Consider the following 23,550-nt stretch of genomic DNA (forward strand, 5'->3'; position numbering starts at 1 on the left):
TACATTGGTTTTATTCAACGAAAACACTTATCAAGTATTTTAAGTATTAGTAATGATTTGATTATATATTCTATTCCAATGGGATTAGGTTTATTTTCTCTTGCATTTATTTAGGTTACACAAAGTTACTATACAGGCGATGACTAAACACGTTGTTTTTCAGTAAAACAAGGTTCCTGTTAGCAATTTATTAGTCATTGTTTTCTATGAAAAGGGTTTCTAATTATTCTGAAATAAGAATGATATTGTTTGACTTTCGTTTGCACTTTTAGTTATATACTAGCTGACGCCCGCAACTCCGTCCGCGCGGAATAAAGAAAAACATAATTAATAGCCTATGTGTTCTTCCAGACTATGTGCTACATCTATGCAAAATTTCATCGAGATGCGTTAAGCCGTTCTGGACATACTTTCGAACATACATCCATCCATTTAAACATTCGCATTTATTAGTAAGATAGTAAGAAGTAAGATTAGTAAGACTTGGGAAAGTTAGTAAATATTTGTCTTGTAGTAGCAGTTGATACTTTACTAACTTTAATCTTAAGTAAAAAAAATTACATGTCATACGACTTAGTTCTAAAAGCATTGTAAGTTAGTTGGTTAGTTTTGTTAGGTTTGTCGTTAGAATTTTGTCATATTTATTTGTGGTCAGCTCGCTTGTTAAATCATGTTAAAGCTATCAGGTCTTGGTGCTTAACAGACCAATATTTAAGTTAAATAATACAAAATCAAAAACAATTATGTACTTACTCTGTTAAACTCATTAGAACTGGCCGTCTACGTAAAAGACGATAAAATTAAGCGCCTGCAAGTATATTATAGCAATTTACTTTTAAGTTAATATTGCTTCTTAATTTTTTATATTGATATTTAAATATTTACCTTAAAATAGTTATGACGATCAAAATCTGAGAGTCGCAGTAATACAACTGCGTATTAAAACAACGTGATTCAATTAACTTGTTTGTGATATTTCTGTTTACAATACAAAAGTTATTTTGTATCGAGAGTACAAGATAGTGAAATGATTTAGTACCGATTCATACGTAAATCATTTTACAATGTTATTAATTTATGATGACATTTAAACTAAAGGTTAGTATAAATTTAATACTGCTGATAGTCAATAAGAAACCCTTAGTGTACGCTTAGTATGTAAATACAACACTAAAGTAAATACTTTAGTAATTATTAAACGTCTACGCGTACCCCAGCTATATCTTGATACCTTATTATCTTACTAATATTATAAATGCGAATGTTTAGATGTACGTTATTAAAGGTATATTCAAAACAGCTTTATAGATCTTGATTAAATTTGACATAGATGTAGAATTTAGTCTGAAAGAACACATAGGCTACTTTTTTTTCAGAGGGGAATGCTTTATGCATACTCCGCGCCCCGGGGGGGGGGACGCAGTAGTTATGTGGGATTCTCCTCCATAGCGGAAGCATACCCACTAAACCCCTCTGTTGGGGACCACGGGCACGCTTTCGCTCTCGTCCGCGGCCCAACACATAAGCTACTACTAATTAAGTTGTTTTTGTAATCCCGGGCATTCAATGGCAAGTATTTGTTACTGTCTACCCGAGTGTAGTCGCGTGCAAAGCTAGTGTACAAATAAACGTGAACAGAGTAGAATATCGATAAAATATAATTAATTTCATGATAATCGACAACAGTCTTTATATAAAAGGACATTTTAATGGTACATTTCTTATCATGTTTACAGTATTGTTTAATTACACTTAAGATACAGCAACAAGGGTCCACATTGTTTAAAATTAAACACTGATTTTGCCAATTTCCTTTACAAACATTCACATTTCTGGAAAACCAATAACTTTGAAGTCCATTGCGTGTTTTGTTGGACAGATGAACTTTTATATTGATGTAATATCAGCAATGTATGCAATGTAATGATTTGCAATCGTTTTTTGAAGTGCATTTTGCGTGCATGCACATTTACATTCATTTAGTACGTTCGGATATTCATATGAAGATTTTACATTTTTGAATATTAATTCGTTATACATGAACATTTAATTTATTATTGTGGGCGTAGTACGAATATTAAATCTCATACAAATTTTGATGTAATTGACGATGACATTAAGAAGTTGATTGTCACAAATATTCGTACTAGACCCACTGAATCGAACTTCATAGTCCCTTGAAGTAAAAAATATAATGATAAAGAAACTTCTCTAAGACTGGTATCCTTGGAACATTCTACTAAAGTTAACAATCCAATCAATAAGTAATGGTAGGGGACAAATATACAATTGGTTTTTTAAAATATATGAAAAATTGTTCAGCCACCTAAAATTGCATATTATTTTCACAAAAATGAAGGGAAAACAATGAAACATATCGTCATCTCTGTCTTTCAAAGAAAATGAAAGTGATGACCATATTTCTGCACATTAATCAAAGGATTAAAAGTCGATTATTAAATTAGATAATTTACCATCTATCACTGGCGACTACGTCCGTACGGATTTAAAAAAAAAACATAATAAGTAGCCTATGTGTTCTTACAATGTCCTACATGTATGCCAAATTTTAGCGAGAACTGTGCAGCTGTTCTGGATATCTTCAAACAAACATCGATCCATCTAAACATAATTTAAAATAGTAATACTAAATAAGAGTTAATTTAAAATTTTATTAAATTTTATGTGTGTATCCGAACGTAACGTACTAAGTTAAATTTACCACAGTCTGCATACCGTGGTATAAATTGACCAGCTCGACTCTTACTTTTCATACGACAAGACGTGTGCATACGCAATTTATTTCTTTGGAATATTTTGATATAAATCATTGAAAATGCCTTGCGGAGGTTGCGGCGATAGTAAGTATAATGTTTTATTATGTTTATTTATGTTTTATATAAATAATATTTAAAGAAATACATTGATACATTGTGAAAGTTATTATACATATATAAATTATAGAAAGAGTTTTTTTTTAATATTTTAAAGGCATTACAATTTACATTATGAAATTGTTGACAGCAAAAAATTATTTTGATTTATTTTGGTTTTAATTCTTCTTTGGTCTTTAATTTTATTTCATTAAATAAAACTATTTGAAATATTATGTAATTGTATTTAATTTTGATATTATTTTGCAAATTACTTGCAACACCACGCAATTATTTACAATGTTCACTTTTAATTTTTTTTTAATTTATTTGGTTTTATTAAAATTGAAAGTTTAGTGTTTTTCTGAAATTCACATAAGTATGTGAAGTACTTGTCAAACAAAACCAACATCTTAAAAAAATCTCCAACCCTTTGTCATATTTTTCTCGAAATCTTGGTTATTGAAAATTTTATGTCATTACGTTTATATTCATAAATAACCTTATTTTACAAAGATTAATAGATCTATAGATACTAATTCAACAGATTAATTTATATCATTTTATATTTTAATTAAATTCAAACGTCTAGAAACTAAGTTGAAAAATTTAAATAAAACATTTGAAACTTTATTATAGCTTATATGAGTTTATGAACGACCGTTTAAGATTCGCGTTTAGAAACTTTATTCCACTTTTAAGTACAAAATGAAGAATAATGGCGTATACGTATTTTCTAGAAACGTTTTATCACGATGCCCTACAAGCCTATAGACTTATACGATTATAAGCAAAATTTAGGATCTAGTGACTAAGTTACTTTTTCTTAATTTTATGAATCTGCTTCTTGCCAGTATAAAACGACTAAAAAGGTTTCAATTTCAAAGACGCATTACCTTTTTGCTCCATTTCTCTGGAACTGCGCAGTAAAATGGATTCTTTTTTTGTAACCTGCCAGCTACAACCACTAATTAAGGCTTGTGGTTTATTTTTAAACGTGTCTCACCATAACTTGGTTGTTTGTTTTATTTTTGTTTGTTTCTCATGGCTTTCATGGCTTAAGTTAAATTCCACTGATGTTTATAAAAATCACAACCTTAAAGTCCTCTTTATATTATAAACTAAAAACAGATGTGTTAGGATTTATTTATTTTTGGAAGTGGTAGAATATTTAAGGATTAATTTCAGTGTATTATTTAAAAATAGTCGGATTGTTTCATATATCTAAGCATGCATCTTAGCTGATGGCATAGCATTAACTATCCAGAAACTTGTATAAAAACATGTTTCTATGTCGTTTCAAACAGTGGAAACTCTCCGTAAACTTCACCCTTATCAGTATATTTATTACTAATCATACATCTTACTAATATAAATGCGAAAGTTTAGATGGATGGATGTTTGTTTGAAATCTCCGGAACGGCTCAATGAATCTTGATGAAATTTTGCAGATATGTAGAACATAATCTGGATGAAGATATAGGGTACTAATTAAGGTTTATTAAAATTCCGTGCGGACGGAGTCGCGGACGACAGCTAGTTTATTTATACAGTCGTGTGACTTTATAATTATAAATGCTTGTCTGAACCTTATACGAAATACTTGTTAGTTTTTAAAAATTCAGACAGGTGGCGTGACAGGTCCGGGAATAAAGTCAAGGTCATGTGAATACAGTAGAGTCCTTTAGGTCTTGGAATTTATACTACTTTTTATTATATGGTACAGTTCAATGCAAGTCAATCATTGTCCTTGATTGTACAGTCGCGTACAGAATTAATTATTATTTTAATTGATTTAAAGTTGACAAAATAATACGCATTTTAAGGAACCTATAGTTTTCACTTGTGATGTTTTTTTTATTATAAGGAGAATCACCAGTACTAAGTTTCTAAAAAAAATTGGGATGTTGACAATTTAACATAACCTAAGACAAGGTCACCTTTAAGGATGTTATCTTTTAGTCGTGGAGTACTTTTTTAACTTTCATATCAACTCTGATACTTAGTAATCTCACGTAGAAGAGTGATTTGTTTGTTAGTAATCGATAAAGTATTTTAATACTCAATATTAAAAAGCTTATTAATTAGATTCCTTTATTTAATAACAACGTTAGCTAATTATTGAATTATTTAAGCAACGTACAATATTCCGAACTCCACACATAACGATTTCAATAGTAATTTAGAGTAGGCCTAGTATATTTGTGAACCGCTGTCGTATTGTCATTGACAATTATGTCAAAACTAGGTGTCATCTGCGACTCCGTCCACGCGGAATTAAACAAATATTAATTAGTAGTAAATATAATTAGTAGTACTTTGTGTTATTCCACACCGTGTTCTACATCTATGCAAAATTTCAGGGAGTTGTAAACAGCCGTTCTGAAGATACCTTCAAACAAACATCCATCCATCTAAACATTCGCATTAGTATTAATAAGATTGGTATGAGATTTTTGGTGTACTTTATACACAAACTAGCTGTCGCCCGTGACTCCGTCCGCGCAGAATATATTTTACATCTGTGCCAAATTTCAGCGAGATCCGTACAGCCGTTCTTTAGATACACCCATCTAAACATTTGCATTTATAATATTAGTAAGAAGTATGATATTATAACGAATTGTGTCGATGACGATACAATGGCGATTGTAACAAATGTACGTGCTAGGCCCACAGTTTTTCGCATGTTTTTCATTAATTAATATAAATTCATAATTAATTTATCTCAAGGTATAGTTATTTATCAGAATAAGTCACGAACGGTATCTTCAGTAAATTATACGTTACGTGACTTATGTATTAGAATTGCTGATTCAACATTGATGCTTGTAAATGTAAAACTTATATATAATATTATAGTCAATAATAAAGATGTTCAGTAAATAAATAGCATAATGTTTAGTTAAGCTGCTTGTTTCATCGTTTAATTAAATTACCAGCCGGCAACGCATCTGCGGTTCCTCTGGTATTGCTGATGTCCATGAGCGTCATAAACACCTCGGTGTTCCCGTTGCTCGTTTGCTCCCTTCTGTTATAAAAAATGAGAAATATTTAAAGTGTTGGTACTATAGAAAAATTGTGTTATTGTAAAGAATTTCTAATTGGATGTTTTAGTTTTTTTATAATCAAGACACGCATGTTCCTACGTCATCTTACCCGTTACTAATATTATAAATGCGAATATTTAAATGGATTGATGGATGGATGTTTGTTTGAAGGTATCTCCGGAATATCTCAACGGATCTGGCTGACTGGCATAGATGTAGAACATAGTCTGGAAGAACACATAGGCCTTATTGTTTTTAAAATCCGCACGGACGGAGTTAAGGGCGACATCTAGTAGTGAAATAAATAATAATCGAAGTAACATAACCTAAAATTCAAAATATAATTTGCACATAAATCATTCAAAAAAACACTTAAAGGTATATTTTAACGTTTGTTTTTGCACATAATTTAATATTTTATGTACTAATTGTTCAAATTATTGCCAATTAGATGATTTTCAACCGTGCCAAGGTGTGTAGCGTTTTCCTTTCTGTATCATTGTTGCCAAAACACGTAACGGCATTGTTGTTAAACAAAAGAGGTACAATCGAACACACAAGTTTGTGTCAGAATATTTTAAACGTTTGTAACTAGTTAATTCATCTTTCTCTTCTTGTTTTGCAAATGTCCTTATGCGTCGTGTACCTCGTTTTTCACGTCGTTTGCTTACCCCTTTTCTCTTGTAAAAAAAAGCTTGCACTACACATCAATCAACTTGTAATGTATATTGCTATCTCATTTATTTCAAGGTGAATGAGTGAGATATATTAATGTAGTTTCAAGTGCATTGCATATAACTGCAATTACGTTGTTTTCGATATCAAAATAAACATTACACTGTACCCATTGTCCTGTCTCGGATGTTTCTAGAATGTTTTTATCTGTTTACAATTAATATTTTACGACGCATAAACTTTTGTGAACATCAACATATCGATAAATTACTGATATGTCTTCTCTTGTTATTGACAAAATGGTATTTCGATCCTTATTATTGTAAACTAGCTGTCGCCCGCATCTCCTTCCGAGCGGAATTAAAAATAAATTAATAAGTAACCTATATGTTCTTCCAGACTATGTTTTACAATTAGACACACATCTTACTTATATTATAAATGCAAATGTTTAGATGGATGGATGAATGTTTGTTTAAAAGTATATTCAGAGGCTGAACAGTTCTCGATGAAATTTGACACAAATGTAGACTGGAAGAACACATAGGCTACTAATTAAGATTTTTTGTTTTTAATTGCGCGCGGATCAAGTATTTGGTGACAGCTACTTATTTCATAGACACACATGGTATATAAATCTCAAATCAACCAAAAAGTTTTTACTCATTTTTTTATTATTTTAGACTGCAAATGCACCAGCAGCCAATGCTGCCAGACTTGCAAGTGCGATGCCTCTTGCTCCTGCAATTGCAAGAGGACCACCGGACCCGATACTGGCTCGACTACTACCAAGAAGTAGTTTGTCATTAAATGACAATTAAACTACATTCATCATTAATTGTCATTCATTACACACTCATCATTAAATTGTGATAATCATTATTTTGGTTATTATAATGTTTTTATATCCTTGCATTTGATTCATATAAGTTTAAGGATTTTTTTCGATATTTTCTTTATCTGGTTATTTTCGAAACCAATGATGATAATAAAAGCAGAAAATTTGCCATTTCGTATTCAGAATTAAATAAGTTTTGTGAATTTTAACTTCAAAATACCCATTGTCTTAATGCATTTCGTTTTTAGTATCGTTTGACTGATTCTGCATTTTGTATTTTCTAGAATTTTCTAACATATGTATTTACGTGTTATCAGTCTTGTTAAGAATAACTGCTTACTTCATAACAATGTATGTATTAAATTTTACAAATAAATAAATAATTATATCAGTTCCAGTCTTTATTTATAGCATTTTGTTCCTTTATTGTTCAATTTTATGCATTAATTTAAAAACAATAAGACATGCATTTTAATGTTTTAACTCGATTTAAATTGTAACACAGAACAGATTCCTTTCCCACGATGATTACCAACAGCTATCGCGAACAGCCACGGAATTACGTCTCTGATGCATATTCTGTTTAATCCATAGACACCCTTTGATATAGAATTACTAGCTGTAGCCCGCGATTCCGTCTAGAAGGAATTAAAAGAAAATTAAATTAGTAAACTATGCGAGACACCTTATAACAAACAAACATCTAAACATCCGCATTTATAATATTAGTAAGATATTCCAAGAATGTTATGATTCGTTTACGTCAGAGTTGTAAGAACACAATTAGACAGGTGTGGTTATTGTAAAAATATTTACCTAGTTAATCATTGTATTGAGTAACAATAAACTCGATAGTTAAATTAATTTATTAATGTTGTGTCTTTTTGATGATCTGTAAATCTTGCTAATATTATAAATGCGAATGTTTCGATGGATGTTTATTAAGAAGGTATATATAAAACGACTCAACGGTCATCGCAGAAATTTGGCGTAGATGTAGAACATAGTCTAGAAGAACACATAGGTTACACACTTATTAAGTTTCTTTTTAATTTCGCGCCGTTTGAGTCGGTTATTACACCTGTGTCATAAGCACTATAATTTGTGTTATACATTTTCGGTACAAGAGTTTTTTTGTGTTTATAAAAGGACTAAAGCTATTAAATTTACGTTTACTTTGATATAAAATATCAATCTGTTGCATACGACAATTTTTATCAAGTTAATCTCTTAATTAAAACAAAGAGTTTGTTAAAAAGTGACAATTTAAACAGTTAAGTTAACCTAAGTTAAAGTTAAGTTAACCTTAAAATTAAAGTACAGTTAGTTGTATACTTAAAAACATTACACACTTCAATAATCACGTCAAATTGAAGATAAAAACAAATGCATTCAGTTAAATTAATCAATGGAACCGAATACAAGAAAAACATCTTCAAAGTAACTCACCCTTGAAGTTTTCTTATGCGAATCTTAAAAGATATATATACAGTAGGTTCACAATTCGTGTCAGATTATCAACAACCATTGTATTTATTTGTATGAATTGAGTGATTTTTCTTAAAACAAAATGCCAGCACCCTGTGAACCTTGTAAAGGTAAGCATATCTCTACTAAGTATATTAGCTGTCGCCCGAGACTTTATTCGCGTGGTATTAGGAAAAACTTAGTAGCCTACGTGCTCTTCCAGACTATGTTCAACATCTATAAGACATAGATTTTTTTATCCGTTTAGATCCGTTGAACCGTTCTGGAATTATCTTTTAACATTCCATCTAAACTTTCACATTTATAATATTAGTAAGATTATTCAATTCTCAATATATTGCGAAATAAGAAAGATCTTGTGATTTCTTTTTGATTAATGTTACTAATATTATAAATGCGAATGTTTAGATGGATGTTTGTTTGAAAATATCTTCTGGAGGTCTGCATGGATCTAGCTAGAAATTTGGTATAGATGTAGAACATAACCTGGAAGAACAAATAGGCTAATTAAGTTTTTTTTTAATTCCGAGCGGACGAAGTCGTGGGCGACAGCTTCTTATGCATAAGATTTTTTTTATATTTGAATACTTAAATATCGTAATTTTTTTTTAATTGATCAATGTAGTATCCTGTTTTATGTCAATTTCCTTATTCAGATACGTGCAACGATGATGCGTGTAATGATGAATGCAATTGTGAAGTAAATTGTGATGATTGTTCTGCAAAAGGTAATTTTTTTAATTTATCTTATGGTATTTTTAGTAAAGATTTGAAATAACTTACCAATTATTTACCATACCATATTATTTAGTTTTATTTTTAGTTTGGTTTAGTTTTAGTATATAGTTTAATAGTATTATTTTGGTAGATTAATTAATTAGTTACTTAATTATTAATATAGAATTAATCACTTACCAAAGATTTATTTTTTTTCAGGAAAATGCTGTTAAAAGATTTTCTATGATGACGTTATATTGAACTATGTTTTAAAACAATGTGTTTAAACATGAAATGTTAAAACTTCTGAATAATAAATGAAAAATACTTAATATATATTTGTTTTTTTTTTTACATTTAATCTACAGATTGTGGAGGTTTTTTTTTTAATAACTTTAGTTTAAATCCCAATTTAAACTGAAATAATACTTCATCCCTTCCATTGTCTTAAATAAAATTAGAGTAAAATGGATTTTAAACACATGTGTTAAACGCAGCAGAATTTCTCAAAGGCTGTGTTACGAAGAATTTAGTTTTTAATTAATTAGTTAATTTTATATGTATCTTATATATAAAATTCTCGTGTCATAATGTTAGTTATCATACTCCTCCAAAACGGTTTGACCGATTATTACGAAATTATATATGCATATTCAGTAGCTATGAGAATCGACTACTATCTACTTTTTAATCCCGCGCGAACGGAGTCGCGGGCGACAGCTACTAACTATATAGCGTCAACAGCCTAATTAATAATATAATAATAATTAATAAAAGGGTACGGATTTCCGATCACGAGGTCGGGGGATCGAATCCCTCTATTCGACTATTGTCGTAAACCATATCCTAGCACAAGCCTAAAGCTTAGTTGGAATGGTTAAAGAAATATTAGTAAATGTACAAAAAATCTGGTAATATTTTTCTTTTAAAAAAAAATAATTAATACTAGAAATGTGGTTATATAAATTCGACTACTGATAGAATACTCCGGTGAAGAATACGAATTAAATGAGAAACAATTTAACATTTATAAACCAGTTTAGGCTTGAGAAAGTCATAATTATGAGGACATACTCGCACAACATTTAACAGAGGTAGAGGCCGCTTTAACATCTTCGCACGAATTGTCCCGGCTCGCCCGGTGAAATACCACGACCACACAGAAGACAGGCGAGAAGTGGAAGCTATTCCGCGTTTCGTCTGATGAGTGTGTCCCGGAGGCTTAATTTAGTCTTCTTTTCCTTATAAGGAAAGATGGGAAGTGGAAGTGGACTTTCCGGATGAGAGCATGCATGGAAAGGGAAAATATTTTCTCTCTGTGCATCCTCTTCTCCGTCGATCAAAGGTAGGCAACGCATATGCAATTGCGTATGTCTATGGGCAACGGTCATTTCGCTATTTCTGCGATTTCAGCTGGCCGCTCGCTCGTTTGCCACCTTATGATATAAAAAAAATTACAGCAAAAAAGCTTTGTAACTGTAATCTATACATAATGAAATTGGAGTGTCTGTATATAGAATTTATATAGAAAAATAAATCACATTTCGTGCACATGATGTATTTACGTTGATGATAACCAATAACATTTTTTTAAATAATTTTCAATATAACACAACTTTATAAATGATGGATTCGATGGTTCGTAATTTGTACAAAATTTTCTTGTAATTTCTTTTTTTTTTTTACTTTATAAAATTTTATTCTTACATTAGAACACTCGGAAACTACTCGTCAGTTTTCCCATTTCCTAATTAATAAGGAGTACTTTTGGATGCCCCCTCATGCCTCAAATCTATCCTAGATGTTGTTGGCTGATCTACCCTAGAGCTGGTCGGTAGGGGTTCTAAGAAGAGATAAAAAATAATTATGTCATCTAACAGGAAATGAAGTCTAAAATAATGATAGAACGATTTAAAGATCTTAAAACTGTTCTGTCAGATAGAGTGGGATAAGAAGAGATGTTGATGTTTAGGTTTGATATTAAAAGACAATAAGTTTAAATCAACATAACATTTATATGAAGCAATAAAACAATACAATAGTTATGAGAAAGACGACTGTAAATGAGACAGGGAAGCATGTTTCAAGCACGGCACTAACGCGAGAGAACAGTGAGGGCCGCCGACGAGCGCGTACTACGTCCATTGTCACTAACAGCAACCACCTGTAACAAAATTATACTAATATTATAAATGCGAATGTCTGGATGAGTGGATGTTTGTTTGAATATGTCTCGAGAATGGTTGTATGGATCTCGGTGAAATTCGGTATAGATGTAGAATATAATCTGGAAGAATACATAGGCTGCTTATTAAGTCTTTTTTTAATACCCCGCGGGCGGAGTCGCAGGCGATAGATAGCAATATATAACTGTTTGTTAATTACAAGCCTAAAAAACCCGTATATCCTTCTGACACTGGGAAGAATAGAAATCGAACAACTCCTCAAAATGTTTTCAATCGGTTATGCAGAACGGTGTTGAAATATACATACAATCCCCCAAAAAACATTACTGCTTTATCCAACTGACAAGTAAAAAGTCTCTGGAATGCTTTGAGAAAATACTGTTTCAGTAGTTCTTGCATTTGCGGGCACTGCCGTGCGCCCAATCAATAAAATGATCGGTATATGTGGACATCCTGTAGTTTTTGTCGATGCAAGCCTATATTCTGTCTCCCTATTCCATGCAAGCATTATTGGAATGTGCGGACTGACCTGTAAAGTACGCTCCCAGTTATCGAGCTGGCTGGCTTACTAGTTTCAATAGAGACATGCCGGTCGTATGCTACCGCTAATTCGAGCGCTACTGGTTTATTGAGCTGACTTAATTTAACCGAGTATTACATAAATGTGCTTACCTTTAGAAGTGCAGTCGTCACAACCCTTGTCCTTGCATGTGCAGTTGTCCTCGCAGTTCCCGTCTTTACATGTATCTATAAACATAATATTTGGGTTAATTTCTATCGAATGGTAACATATCACAATAAAAGTTTTTGATAATCGAAAGAAAAACAATAAAAGAAATTGTGGACAAGAAGTATTACAGTATTATAATACTTCATGAATAAGCAATTTAATTAATTTTAAAGATCAGATTTTAACTTCATAGAGAAATAACTTTGTGTTAAAGGATCCAATTATTTCGCTAAACAAAAGAAATCCAATCTCGTATAAAACTTGAACAAGCAGAATAACGAATAGGTTATCTTAGATTCGTATTTCATCTCTTATACTTGACAATCAGAATTACAATAAAGCGATTTGGGGTCGATTTTTTATATTATTTAGTTTGGTTTAGTTTTAGTATATAGTTTATAGTATTATTTTGGTAGATTAATTTTAATTTAATTATTCACTTAATAATTAATATAGTGTTAAGTAATTCAATAATAAGTTTATGTAAATATATATTTTTAAATTATTATATTTTTCAATTGCTAAATAGTTATAGTTATAGTTTCGTTACATGTTATATAATATATTCATTACATTAAATAGTCCACAATGTTATAGTAGTTTTATACAACAATAAAGCTTATTACCTTTGCAGGGTTCGCAAGGAGAAGGCATGTTTACTATCAGTTGACTGCAACAATATCAAACTATACCGCCACAAAATCAACGCCATAATTTATACCACAGACGTCTTGCAAAAAGTTTAGAGTAAAATCTAGAACAAGGCTGTCATCGGACACAAAACATCTTGTTCATATTTTGTACAATGGAAGTGTTTCCGTTCATTAGGAAAAAATGAATGAAGTAGATTAAATTGACGTAATCCGATTAAAAAAACCTTTGATTTATTTTATCAATCTATCATCATCAGCCTACTATAGGTCCCCACTGTATGGCTAGGAGCCTACCCTAAGTAAGGGATTGGCCATAATATACTCTATATGTTAAATTTTTGGTATGTTACAAATAAACTCAAAAACTACTCGACCGATTTCAAAAATTCTTTGTCCATTAGAAAGCTCTATTATCACTGAGTAACATAGGCTATATTAATTATAACTAGAGCTTTGTAAACAAGAATTAACAACGTATTTCTGAATTACATAAATGTGCCTTTTTAGCTTATGTAGGCTTGACCGTTAGAGTTATATTAAATGGTGTTAGAGAGACTTGTAGATCTCAAAAAGTGCTATAAGAATGCAAGTATTACTTAAGTAACATAACTTATGATTAATGTAAGTAGTTCTAAAAGTTAAATAATAACTTTACAAAGTACTGGAACACTTTTTATATAGTAATTTAAACAGTTTGTTTCCGCACGTTTACGTCGGATGATCTGTGCTCTGTGCTTGTCGATTTCCGTACTTTTTACTCAACAACCTTCATTGTTGTATTACGAATTATATTTATATTGATGATAAATTTAACATTATCATTCGGAAGTGGATCACCAGCGCAGCAAATATGGCGACCGTCTGTGAAACAATACAAGGTAAGTTTAAAAATATTATATTAAAATAAGCCTATATTATGAAAAAGGTAGTAATAAAATAATAATCTATGATTCTCTTAGCTGAGACAGTAAAAGAAATTGAGGGTAATTGTAGAAGATTCATTTCCGTAAGGAAATTATGTTCTTTCCATAATTATGTTAGTATGGTTACTAAAACTTTAATAACGCCTGTAAAAATTTATATAGCAATTTCTCTAATAAATAAAAAAATATTTAATTAAAAATATTTGCCTTTACTTTTTGTTAGTTCTATGTAGTAACAAAATATTTTAAATAATAGGAAAAATAACGTCTTCAATAAGTTTAAACAATTATAATTCTTTTATGTATTTATTTACAGAAACCATAACACAACATAGTTGCAAACCAAATTGTAAATGCGAGCAAGAAACATGCCCACCGGACTGTTCCTGCAAGATAGAAAGTTCTAGAGCCAGAATATATCGCCTGTCTTTTAACGTATTGGGAGTTTTGGTCGCCATATTTGCTACTTACATGATTATAAACTCAGACTCCAAATTATATTTAATTTTCTGGGTTGTCTACTCTGTTTTAAGACGAATGATGTTAAAAACAAAAGGAACTCATGGAAATGCAACGAAAAAGTTAATTTAGCAAAGTCGCCCGCAACTTAATAATAAAAAATAGTAATAAATGTAGCTAGCCCGAGGATAAGCGTAGCTTCCCAACAATGACAGAATTTTTCAAATCGGTTCAATTGTTTCGGAGCCTGTATAATACAAATAAACAAATCTTTCTTATTTATTATATTAGCACCTATAGGTTATTTAGTTGGTTTTGTCTATACTTTTACTCGGTTTGTACCTGACTTATTATTATGATACACCTGAAATTTTTAAATATTAGTTTTCGGTGACTGGAAGCAGTATTTATTTTATTTGTAATTTTTTTTTCTTCCACGTGTTTTATTTGCTATCTTTAGATTTTATTTTTCTATTTTCTTGACTGATATTTAATCTAGTAATAATGAATGTCTAATTTATTTATTTAATAAAATAATAATTTTAAATGTATGCAACACTGTGTTTAATTGTATTTATCGAAATTATATTACTTTTTAAAGCAATTTTCTGAATTTTATACGTTTAAGGTAAATTTAATTGTTCAAAAAGCCTTAACTGATGAAGTAATTTATTGATAACTTAATTAAGATAGTGTAAATTAACTACCCGTAGAACCTCCCTTACTAGTCGTTTAAAGTCTCAGAGTGTGGCAGTTAGTTACCTGTTTATAATAATAATAATGTCTATAAGTTTCCAATTTGCGGTTGCGATAGAATTCTATTAATGTCTAACAGTGCGCCATGACACCACATTACGACCGAGTGCACTGCACTACCGGCCCTAGGGCTGACACACAAAAACAGTACAGAATTATAACATAATTTATCGTTTTACTTCATCATAAAGATCAATCTCTCTTAAATACAAATAACAGTGGTAGAGCCCGCTTTAACATCTTGGCACGAATCGGCCCGGCTAGCTCTGTGAAATACCACGACCACACAGAAGACAGGCGTCAAGTGGAAGCTATTCCACGTTTCGTCAGATAAGTGTGCGTCCCGGAGGCCTAATTTAATCCACTTTCCCTTCCCACCCTTTTTCTCATAAAGAAAGGGATGGGAAGTGGAAGTGGACTTTCCGGATGAGAGGATGCATGGAAGGAGAAAATGTTTTCATTCTGTGCATCCACTCCTCCGTTGATTAAAGGTCAGCAACGCATATGCAATTGCGTATGTCTATGGGCAACGGTCACTTCGCTATTTTAGCGATTTTAGGTGACCGCTCGCTCGTTTGCCACTTTATGATATAAAAAAAATACATCTTAAATATGCTACTGTTTGTACGGATCTTGAAACACACAAAAGACAATAGCGAGAAAGTTGTAGGATCGCATCAAATCTCTGCTTACCTCTCTGGGTTAGGGGCGTGATTGTTGTGTGATTAATAAAAGCTTACAATGTTTAAAGTTTTTACGGGAATTAGAATTACGATTATTCCTTTTGTATCAACCCTAATAAATGTCAATAACTCTATCAAACAAGTCTATCTGTTGGTTCCATTATCGAAACACCTTCACAAAACATATTGTTATCTCGGGTTTTTTAATGAGAACGAGAGGGACGACGTATTTTGTATAGGTTTTCCGGCAATGGAAACATAAGGTGATTATATCAAATACAATGTAATTTGTGTTTGCGAATGGAAAGGTTGAGTGCACGAAGTTGTTATTTTAGCAATGTTGCGTCATAAAATAGTTAAGTTCATATAATTTATATGAAGTATTAGTTACTTAATACATACTTATGGTAGGTTTCTGCGATCAAAATCTCCGTTTAACGTGTATTGTTATCTCTGTTTTGTCGAAGATGACAGGGATGTTTTATGGAGATTATGGTCTCTGAAACCCACGATAAGTGGGTGATATACAATCTTCTTTTTATCTTAAGGTAATAAAGTATTTTGTCTTTAACTTTCAACAAGGAAAACTAAGATAAAATTTGCAAATATTGTAAATTAAAAAAAAAACGTACAACCAATTTGGGAATCTAATTAGAATAATACTTCAAACGCTTTGCCATCCGGTCATTGGATAACAATGAAATTACGAATCTTATTTTTTTATTATAAAAATGGCCCCAAGTCAACTCCAGTTCCACTCCGATGAGTTCCAAGGTCGCCACTGACGATAAGTTCCTTGCTCGTTGCCAGTGATTCATTTTGCCATAAAAAAGTTTTTAATAGCGATTATGCTGTTTGTAAACAAAAAAACTATATTGTGTCTAAGATAGATTAGACAACTGACGCATATAAAATATAGAATTAATTTTGTATGAGGATTAATGTTGTACTTTTTGGACGGTTGTTATAGTGTCGGACCGTACTCGCATTACGAACAACTATGAATTATCGAGAATCGGTCTTATGATTAATCGAACATTTCTTCGATATGTTTAAGGTTGGTCAAGGTTGCGGGAGTGCACTAGATGGGTCCACGGACCTGCTCGGTTGTCCAGGTGGGCGGAGAGGTGAACTCCGACGTGGCGCGTCCCCAGGTGGTGGATAGGGGAACGCCCCGGCATTCGTGTCGGGGTAGGGCGCAAGCCCCGCGAACCAAACACCAGGGTCTGGCGGTGCGCGCAGGACTAGTCGACGAGGTGTCGATAGGTCTAGCGCGCTAGCCGGACCCGGGGCCTGGTGGAGCGCGCAGGACTAGTCGATGGTGTCCCGACAGGTCTAGCGCGCTAGCCGGGCCCCCAACCGGTGGAGGCGCCGGAGGTGGACGAATGTCTGCCCCCCCCTGCATCCCTCGTGGCCGTGGACGTGTGGAGGCCGCGAGGGCTGTGGGAGGGTACTGGTTTATCCTGCCCACCCGCAGCTCTCGTGGTCTGACGTGAGGGTCCGACGTAGCGGACGGTCGCCGGCTGGGTCGCGGAGGAGTGCTCACGCGTACCCGTAACCCGGCCATATGGCGATGAGGAGGGCTAGAGGGGTTTTAGTGGGTATGGCCGAACGACTGTAGGCGAGTCCCACACTCCCTGCGCCATTGCACACTGGCCCGGCGCAGGGGTGCGGAAGTGCATTTCCCCTCGTTAAAAAAAAAAAAAAAAAAGTGCACTAGATGGGTCGGCACAGGACCGGGCATTGTGGCAATCGATGGGGGAGGCCTACGTCTACGTGGACAAATTTAAGCTGATAATGAAGAAGTTTAATATTAATTTTCGATTGCAAGTTGTATGAGCCATGGAAAATCTAAAATTTTCATAGCCAATTTTACTCAACCCATCTCTAGTGAATTGTCAAACTAGTCTATCTTAAATAGACACTCTCAAAAGTCAATGTCCAGCAAAAGTTGATATACTTTTAAAATGTATCTTTGGCACTTCATTCAGAAATGATATTTGGTCGCTTAAAGTAACCTTAAAGGTAGATCTAGCATCAAAGTACCACACTAAGGGAGGGTTAATTAGCATTTCAAAAGAAACAAAGGCATTTTTTAATCACGTCCATTTACTGCCAAACTTCACAGTCACGTTATAATTACTTACTAAAACTACACTAAGAGATACAATTAATCTATGTAAGTCAGTGAACTTGTTAACGTATAAAAAAGTTAATGATAAACTTGTTATTCGTATTGGTATGCGTGGGGCTTCCATTGACAGCGATTGACCGCTCCGGCAAACCGGTCTGATGGCCCGTTTTTGTTTATATCTTCGATCATTTTATTGTTGAATACCACTAAAATACATACATATACAATACATAGCTACTTAGTATAGGAGCTAACCTAACCTATAAATATTATTTTAGTCCGTCCTAGTAGTCCCTTATTTATTCAGATTAATAAAACTAAGTTTTTTTGTGTAACTGACCTGCACAATATCTATCTGTATTGTTCCTTTTAGCAACGGTATTTATAAATTAATAAAAAATGGATATTGGATTTAGTTATTAAATTAATGACAACATTTATTTTTATATAGTCTTAAATCTATGATATGAAATAAAATATAATACCTATATTATAAAAAAAACGAATAATTCACTAAATATGTTATTAAAAGAAGTCCCTTTAGGAAATAGTTAATAATAGTTATTAAATTATTTTCATTATATAACATTCTTTATAAGATTATTTAGATTAAGATGAATCATATCTTTTTACAATATTAATACGAATTACAATTTCTTTAGTATATACAGTAGCAATTATTCCTCGTAATATAGTTAACAATTTGTGAAAAAATATTAAGCACATAGATGTATCCATCTGAGGTACTTAGGTCGTGTCTATCATTTCGTAATATAGAGGTAGGTTGGAAACACGGAGAAAATCGATACAAGCTCTTAGTCTATGTGAGCGAAGGAGCCCGAATGATCCCCCCTCGGCGCGACGCAGTTATTGACCCGCGCCGCTTCGGATAGAGGAGACATCGCGCCGGCGCGGACGTACCTCATCCGACGTCCTCTAGACTAGACTCAGCCTTGCCTGGGCCCCGCCGCACCATGCCTGCGCCCTGCGACTCGTGCAAAGGTAATTTTTTAATTTTTAATCTTTATTCAATTTAAATTATGTTTAAATTGATTTCGTTGTCCATTTTCAATCATCAACAAGTGATTTTGTTTTTATTATGCCGGTCTTGATACGTGGCTTTTTAGATGACGCAGTTGGTTTTTGTTGTCTAATTAAAGTGTACTTTATTTTATTGCTATTTAATTTGTCAATATTTATTTTTAAGTGACATTAGGGTTATTTTTATCTTAGTTTTTCATATTATGTTTTTTTAAAGAATTTTTTTATTCATTGGAATAACTAGGTGAAAGCTTTTGCTTGTTGCGCAATCGAAAAAAATACCTATATATCTATGATCTTTATTTTCTAGAATTAAAAATAATTTTTTAATGTTTCAGGGACGTGCGGCGGTGGCACCGCTGCCTGTGGCGCGGGCTGCACCTGCGGCCCGAGCTGCACGTGTGGAGATGGCAAGCCTTCTGGTAATTTCCAAGCCTTTCTATTTCCTAATACAACAAATTAAGAACGCAATTCCTAATAAAATAACGTATCAAGATATATTAGGCGTACTTAAATGTACCTTTTTTATAGTGACATATAAAAAATATTTTTGACATTAGCTTATCTGTTACTGTCTGCTTGCGCAATTTAAAAAAATAATGTTTTTATTTTCAGGTGGCAAGCCATGCTGCCAAGGCGGCGGCAAAGAGTAGTTTAAGTTTAAATTCTACGTAGATATAATCTTAAGATTATAATTATTATGATAATCAAAATATGAAGATCTTCATATTTATGTACGTTAATATTTAATCATCTTCTAATATAAAAATATAGCGTATGTTACTCAGTGATAATGTAGCTTTCTAATGACAAAAGTATTTCTGTAATTGCTCGAATAATTTTTGAGTTTATTGGTTACATACAAAAATACAAAACTCTCCTTCTTAGTATAAACGTAACTCATAGATATAAAGTACTCGTAGTGAATATTTATTGAAAAATTCTATATTTTATAAATGTCGTAGCGAAAATGTGTCATGAAATAAAATTTGTTTTAAATTAAGATTAGTAAAAAATGTAATTGGTGTTGTATTAGATGTTAGATTAGGTTTAACTTAAAATTATTTGCTTAGCGGCATTTAAGGTACATATAGTAACTCATTTTATCGCATTCAGTGTTAAGATTTAGGTATATTATTGATAAATGTTCTGTAGTACATATAATACTCATTATTATAAGGATATTTGTATGTGGGCACGCACACACGCATAATTATGTGTAGCGAAGCATTAGGGGTTAAATAAATATAGCCATATACATATATATATTTTTCTTTTAGTAATGATTTCATAAATTTACGCGAATACACATTAATTAAATTACTTTGATTGCTGAAATACTGTTTTATTTCAATTGTTAATACATGTTTTTAGGAAAGAGATGTCTTATCCCTCTATTTTCTATAAATGGATAGGCGATTGCTTGGAAATGATAGATTTTGCTTTGTTCCGATTGAAACGTATCTGTTGATGTTACGTAACATATAATTCTATCACAATTATTAGTTCCAATCCACACCACTGCTACAAACTGCTACCATTAGCAACTAAATGGCGAAAATCAATTAGGCACAAAATACAACGTCTTGTAGCCGGTCCATTTATAGAGGTCGTAGTCTACCCTTTCAATATCTACAGATAAGAAATGTTTCATATTTTTACGAAAATATTTAGAAATTCAATAAAATAAAAAGCTTTGGGCATAGAAATAAAACGAAGATTTACAAAAAAAATGTTTATTTATGCGACATTATGGTATAAGGTTACATAATCTATGGAAGCGACAAATGGGACAGATAATTACCCTATAAATATAGGAATATTAGTTCTTGCCTTAATTTAAAAAAAAAAACAATATTCGTCATTAAACATACGGGACGAATAACTAAAAAAATATATATAAAGCTTAAAATTATAATTAAATTGTATCAGTCCGACATTAACATGCATATTCTATGCCGTAAAATGTTACCAGAATAGAATTTGTACGTGAATGTTGCCATAAAACTAATAAAAAAAAACCCGTTTCATTTCACAAATGATACAACAGGCTTGACATAATAATACAATAAAATTAAATTTCACAATTTAAAAACGTATTATTTTAAAAGTATAAAATTAAAAGTAAACAATTAATACTAAACTATCAAATATTAAAAACAATTTGCAATTTAAACTTAATTCATAAAAGGCAAAACAAAATTAACATTCTTTAGTTTGTGCTAAGCCAACGTATGATTTTTATTTTTATTTCTTTGCCTTTTTTCTTATTCTATATTCTCACACTCAGAGTCGTATCCTAAAGAAGGCCTTTAATGTAGATTTTGTTAAATCAATGGAAATTATTCAACAATGTGACAGAAAATCGGTTAATTAATTTTTTGTTGCTTTGCGAATAATGAAAAAATAAATAAAAAATAGTCATTATTATAGACCCACTAAATATGGCATAAGTCAAACAAAATTATATTAGCTCACTAGCGCCCTTCTCTCAATATCAAAAATGTCAGCCACACTCATAATCTGCAGCTAAGTGAATATTTTACAATAATTAAAGGTCCCCCTTAGTGTAAATTGACTCTGAGAGTGTCTCGTAAACGATAAAACTACTAATATCTCGAAATACAAAGATCAACATTTATCAAAATATGCGAACCTAACACCTTAGGTATATAACTATTGAATAAACTCTTTTATATATTTAAATGAATAAGAACAAGTTGGACATAAATACATACTCTTAAATATCAACAGACATACATTTTTAAAAAATATAATTCTTCAATAACTTCAAAAAATACAATGAACAAAATGCACTTTTAAATCAAAATTATTCATTTATATGGCAACACATAATTATCCTTAAAACAAGTTATATAGCAACACTACACATTTAATACTTACACATTTAACACTGCTTATTATTTATTACTGTGGATTTCCACTGTTTTAAAATATATTGCTATCTTTGTTTTGTTCATAAAGAATGAAAGGGATAGAAATATATTTTGAGTATTTTTGACAGTGGAAATGCACTGTTATATTCATCACACTGATAAATCACAAATTGTTCATCGTTATGCAATAAAATATCAAAGTATCCTTGAAAAGAAACTTTGCCTTATATAAAAAAATGAAATAAACACTATGGCTATTCAAAAAATAACATAAAATTATTATACTGGTATACAAAAAAAGCTAAACAAAAACAATCATGCTCACTTAAACAAGCAAAAATAGTAATCGTATTATACGAAATATGCGTTTCAGAATATAGTTATCTGACCCGGTTGACAAAAGACATACTAAATTATGACAGCACACTAGCGCCCCTCAGTCAATGTCAAACAGTGTGACATAACTCCGTACTGTAGTTGTCATGTCTTAGTTTTTTCTTTTACGCCGGTGTATTTTTTAAATATTTTCCGACAAAAATAACCACGATAACCTCTCCCTGGGCCAGATAACCTTGTTGCGTATCATTGCTTGGAAATGACAGCATTCGCGGTACGAATTCCGACTTAAATACATGTTGAAGTTGCTGACATTAAATTTTATCTTTATTATTAGTTTAATCCTCACCACTGCTACAAAATGGTGAGAATCAAATATAAACAAAAACAACGGTTTATAGCCTGTCTATTTATAGAAATCAGGGTTACCAATACATAAGTTCTGACAGAACTAACCACATCAGCGTTAACTGACGTGAGTTTTGGCGGGAGTTTTGACAGTTGACAGTTTGACAAGTGTCAGTGGTCTATGGCACTGGTTCTTCTTCCGAGCCGTCATCGGAGTCAACAACAGGTGCGCCATTCCTCATCTGTATGACTGACTTCTTCCTGTGTCTGCGCTCTGCACTCTCTCTGTCTACATTCCTGTGGTCAAATTAATACTTTATTATTGAATATGGAAAATCAAGAAATCTTTATGAGCGACTTCCATTAGAGAAACTCGGTCGGGTTCTTTTAGTTGGAGCTAAATATACTTAAATTACACGAAAACAGTGAATTGTGAAATTTCTGCCAATGACAGATAGGTCCAGCAGGTCGCGCGCTGCGCTCAGTGGCTCTCTCTCACACTCACACTGCTCGGGGGATTTAATGATATAACAGACCTGGCAGCAATGAGCGGGAGCAGAGCAGTCTTGAGGCTGGAGAAGAGGTGCGGGTGTCGGCGCTCGTGGCCCGCCAGCAGGTCGCGCGCTGCGCTCAGCGGCTCTCTCTCACACTCACACTGCTCGGGGGATTTAATGATATAACAGACCTGGCAGCAATGAGCGGGAGCAGAGCAGTCTTGAGGCTGGAGAAGAGGTGCGGGTGTCGGCGCTCGTGGCCCGCCAGC

General features: G+C 32.4%; 1 protein-coding gene and 4 long non-coding RNA genes across 5 annotated transcripts in view; 3 read left to right on the plus strand and 2 right to left on the minus strand.

Annotated features, from left to right (window-relative positions):
• The first annotated feature begins 2,732 nt into the window (after positions 1 to 2,732).
• On the plus strand, positions 2,733 to 7,409 carry LOC106120737 (uncharacterized). The gene is made up of 2 exons (XR_001228025.1): positions 2,733 to 2,861; positions 7,282 to 7,409. It is a non-coding gene; the product is annotated as an uncharacterized LOC106120737 (long non-coding RNA).
• A 1,372-nt stretch (positions 7,410 to 8,781) lies between these two features.
• Positions 8,782 to 9,920, plus strand: LOC106120740 (uncharacterized). Its single transcript, XR_001228027.1, has 3 exons — positions 8,782 to 9,034; positions 9,581 to 9,652; positions 9,861 to 9,920. It is a non-coding gene; the product is annotated as an uncharacterized LOC106120740 (long non-coding RNA).
• Positions 9,921 to 11,641: 1,721 nt separating this feature from the next.
• Positions 11,642 to 13,256, minus strand: LOC106120738 (uncharacterized). The gene is made up of 3 exons (XR_001228026.1): positions 13,184 to 13,256; positions 12,500 to 12,574; positions 11,642 to 11,805 (listed from the first exon to the last, which is right to left on the minus strand). It is a non-coding gene; the product is annotated as an uncharacterized LOC106120738 (long non-coding RNA).
• A 5,580-nt stretch (positions 13,257 to 18,836) lies between these two features.
• On the plus strand, positions 18,837 to 20,542 carry LOC106120653 (uncharacterized). The gene is made up of 3 exons (XR_001228014.1): positions 18,837 to 19,167; positions 19,545 to 19,628; positions 19,822 to 20,542. It is a non-coding gene; the product is annotated as an uncharacterized LOC106120653 (long non-coding RNA).
• A 2,419-nt stretch (positions 20,543 to 22,961) lies between these two features.
• LOC106120591 (uncharacterized) overlaps positions 22,962 to 23,550 on the minus strand; it is a 2,643-nt gene continuing 2,054 nt past the window's right edge. Inside the window, exons 3-4 of the mRNA XM_013315944.1 lie at positions 23,324 to 23,550; positions 22,962 to 23,084 (exon numbers count right to left, since the gene is read on the minus strand). Coding sequence (XP_013171398.1) covers positions 22,967 to 23,084; positions 23,324 to 23,550 — 345 coding nt within the window. The 3' untranslated portion in view covers positions 22,962 to 22,966. The remainder of the gene's footprint in view (positions 23,085 to 23,323) is intronic.

Source organism: Papilio xuthus, unplaced genomic scaffold, assembly GCF_000836235.2.
Source record: "Papilio xuthus unplaced genomic scaffold, Pxut_1.1 DF826949.1, whole genome shotgun sequence".
NCBI lineage: Eukaryota > Metazoa > Arthropoda > Insecta > Lepidoptera > Papilionidae > Papilio > Papilio xuthus.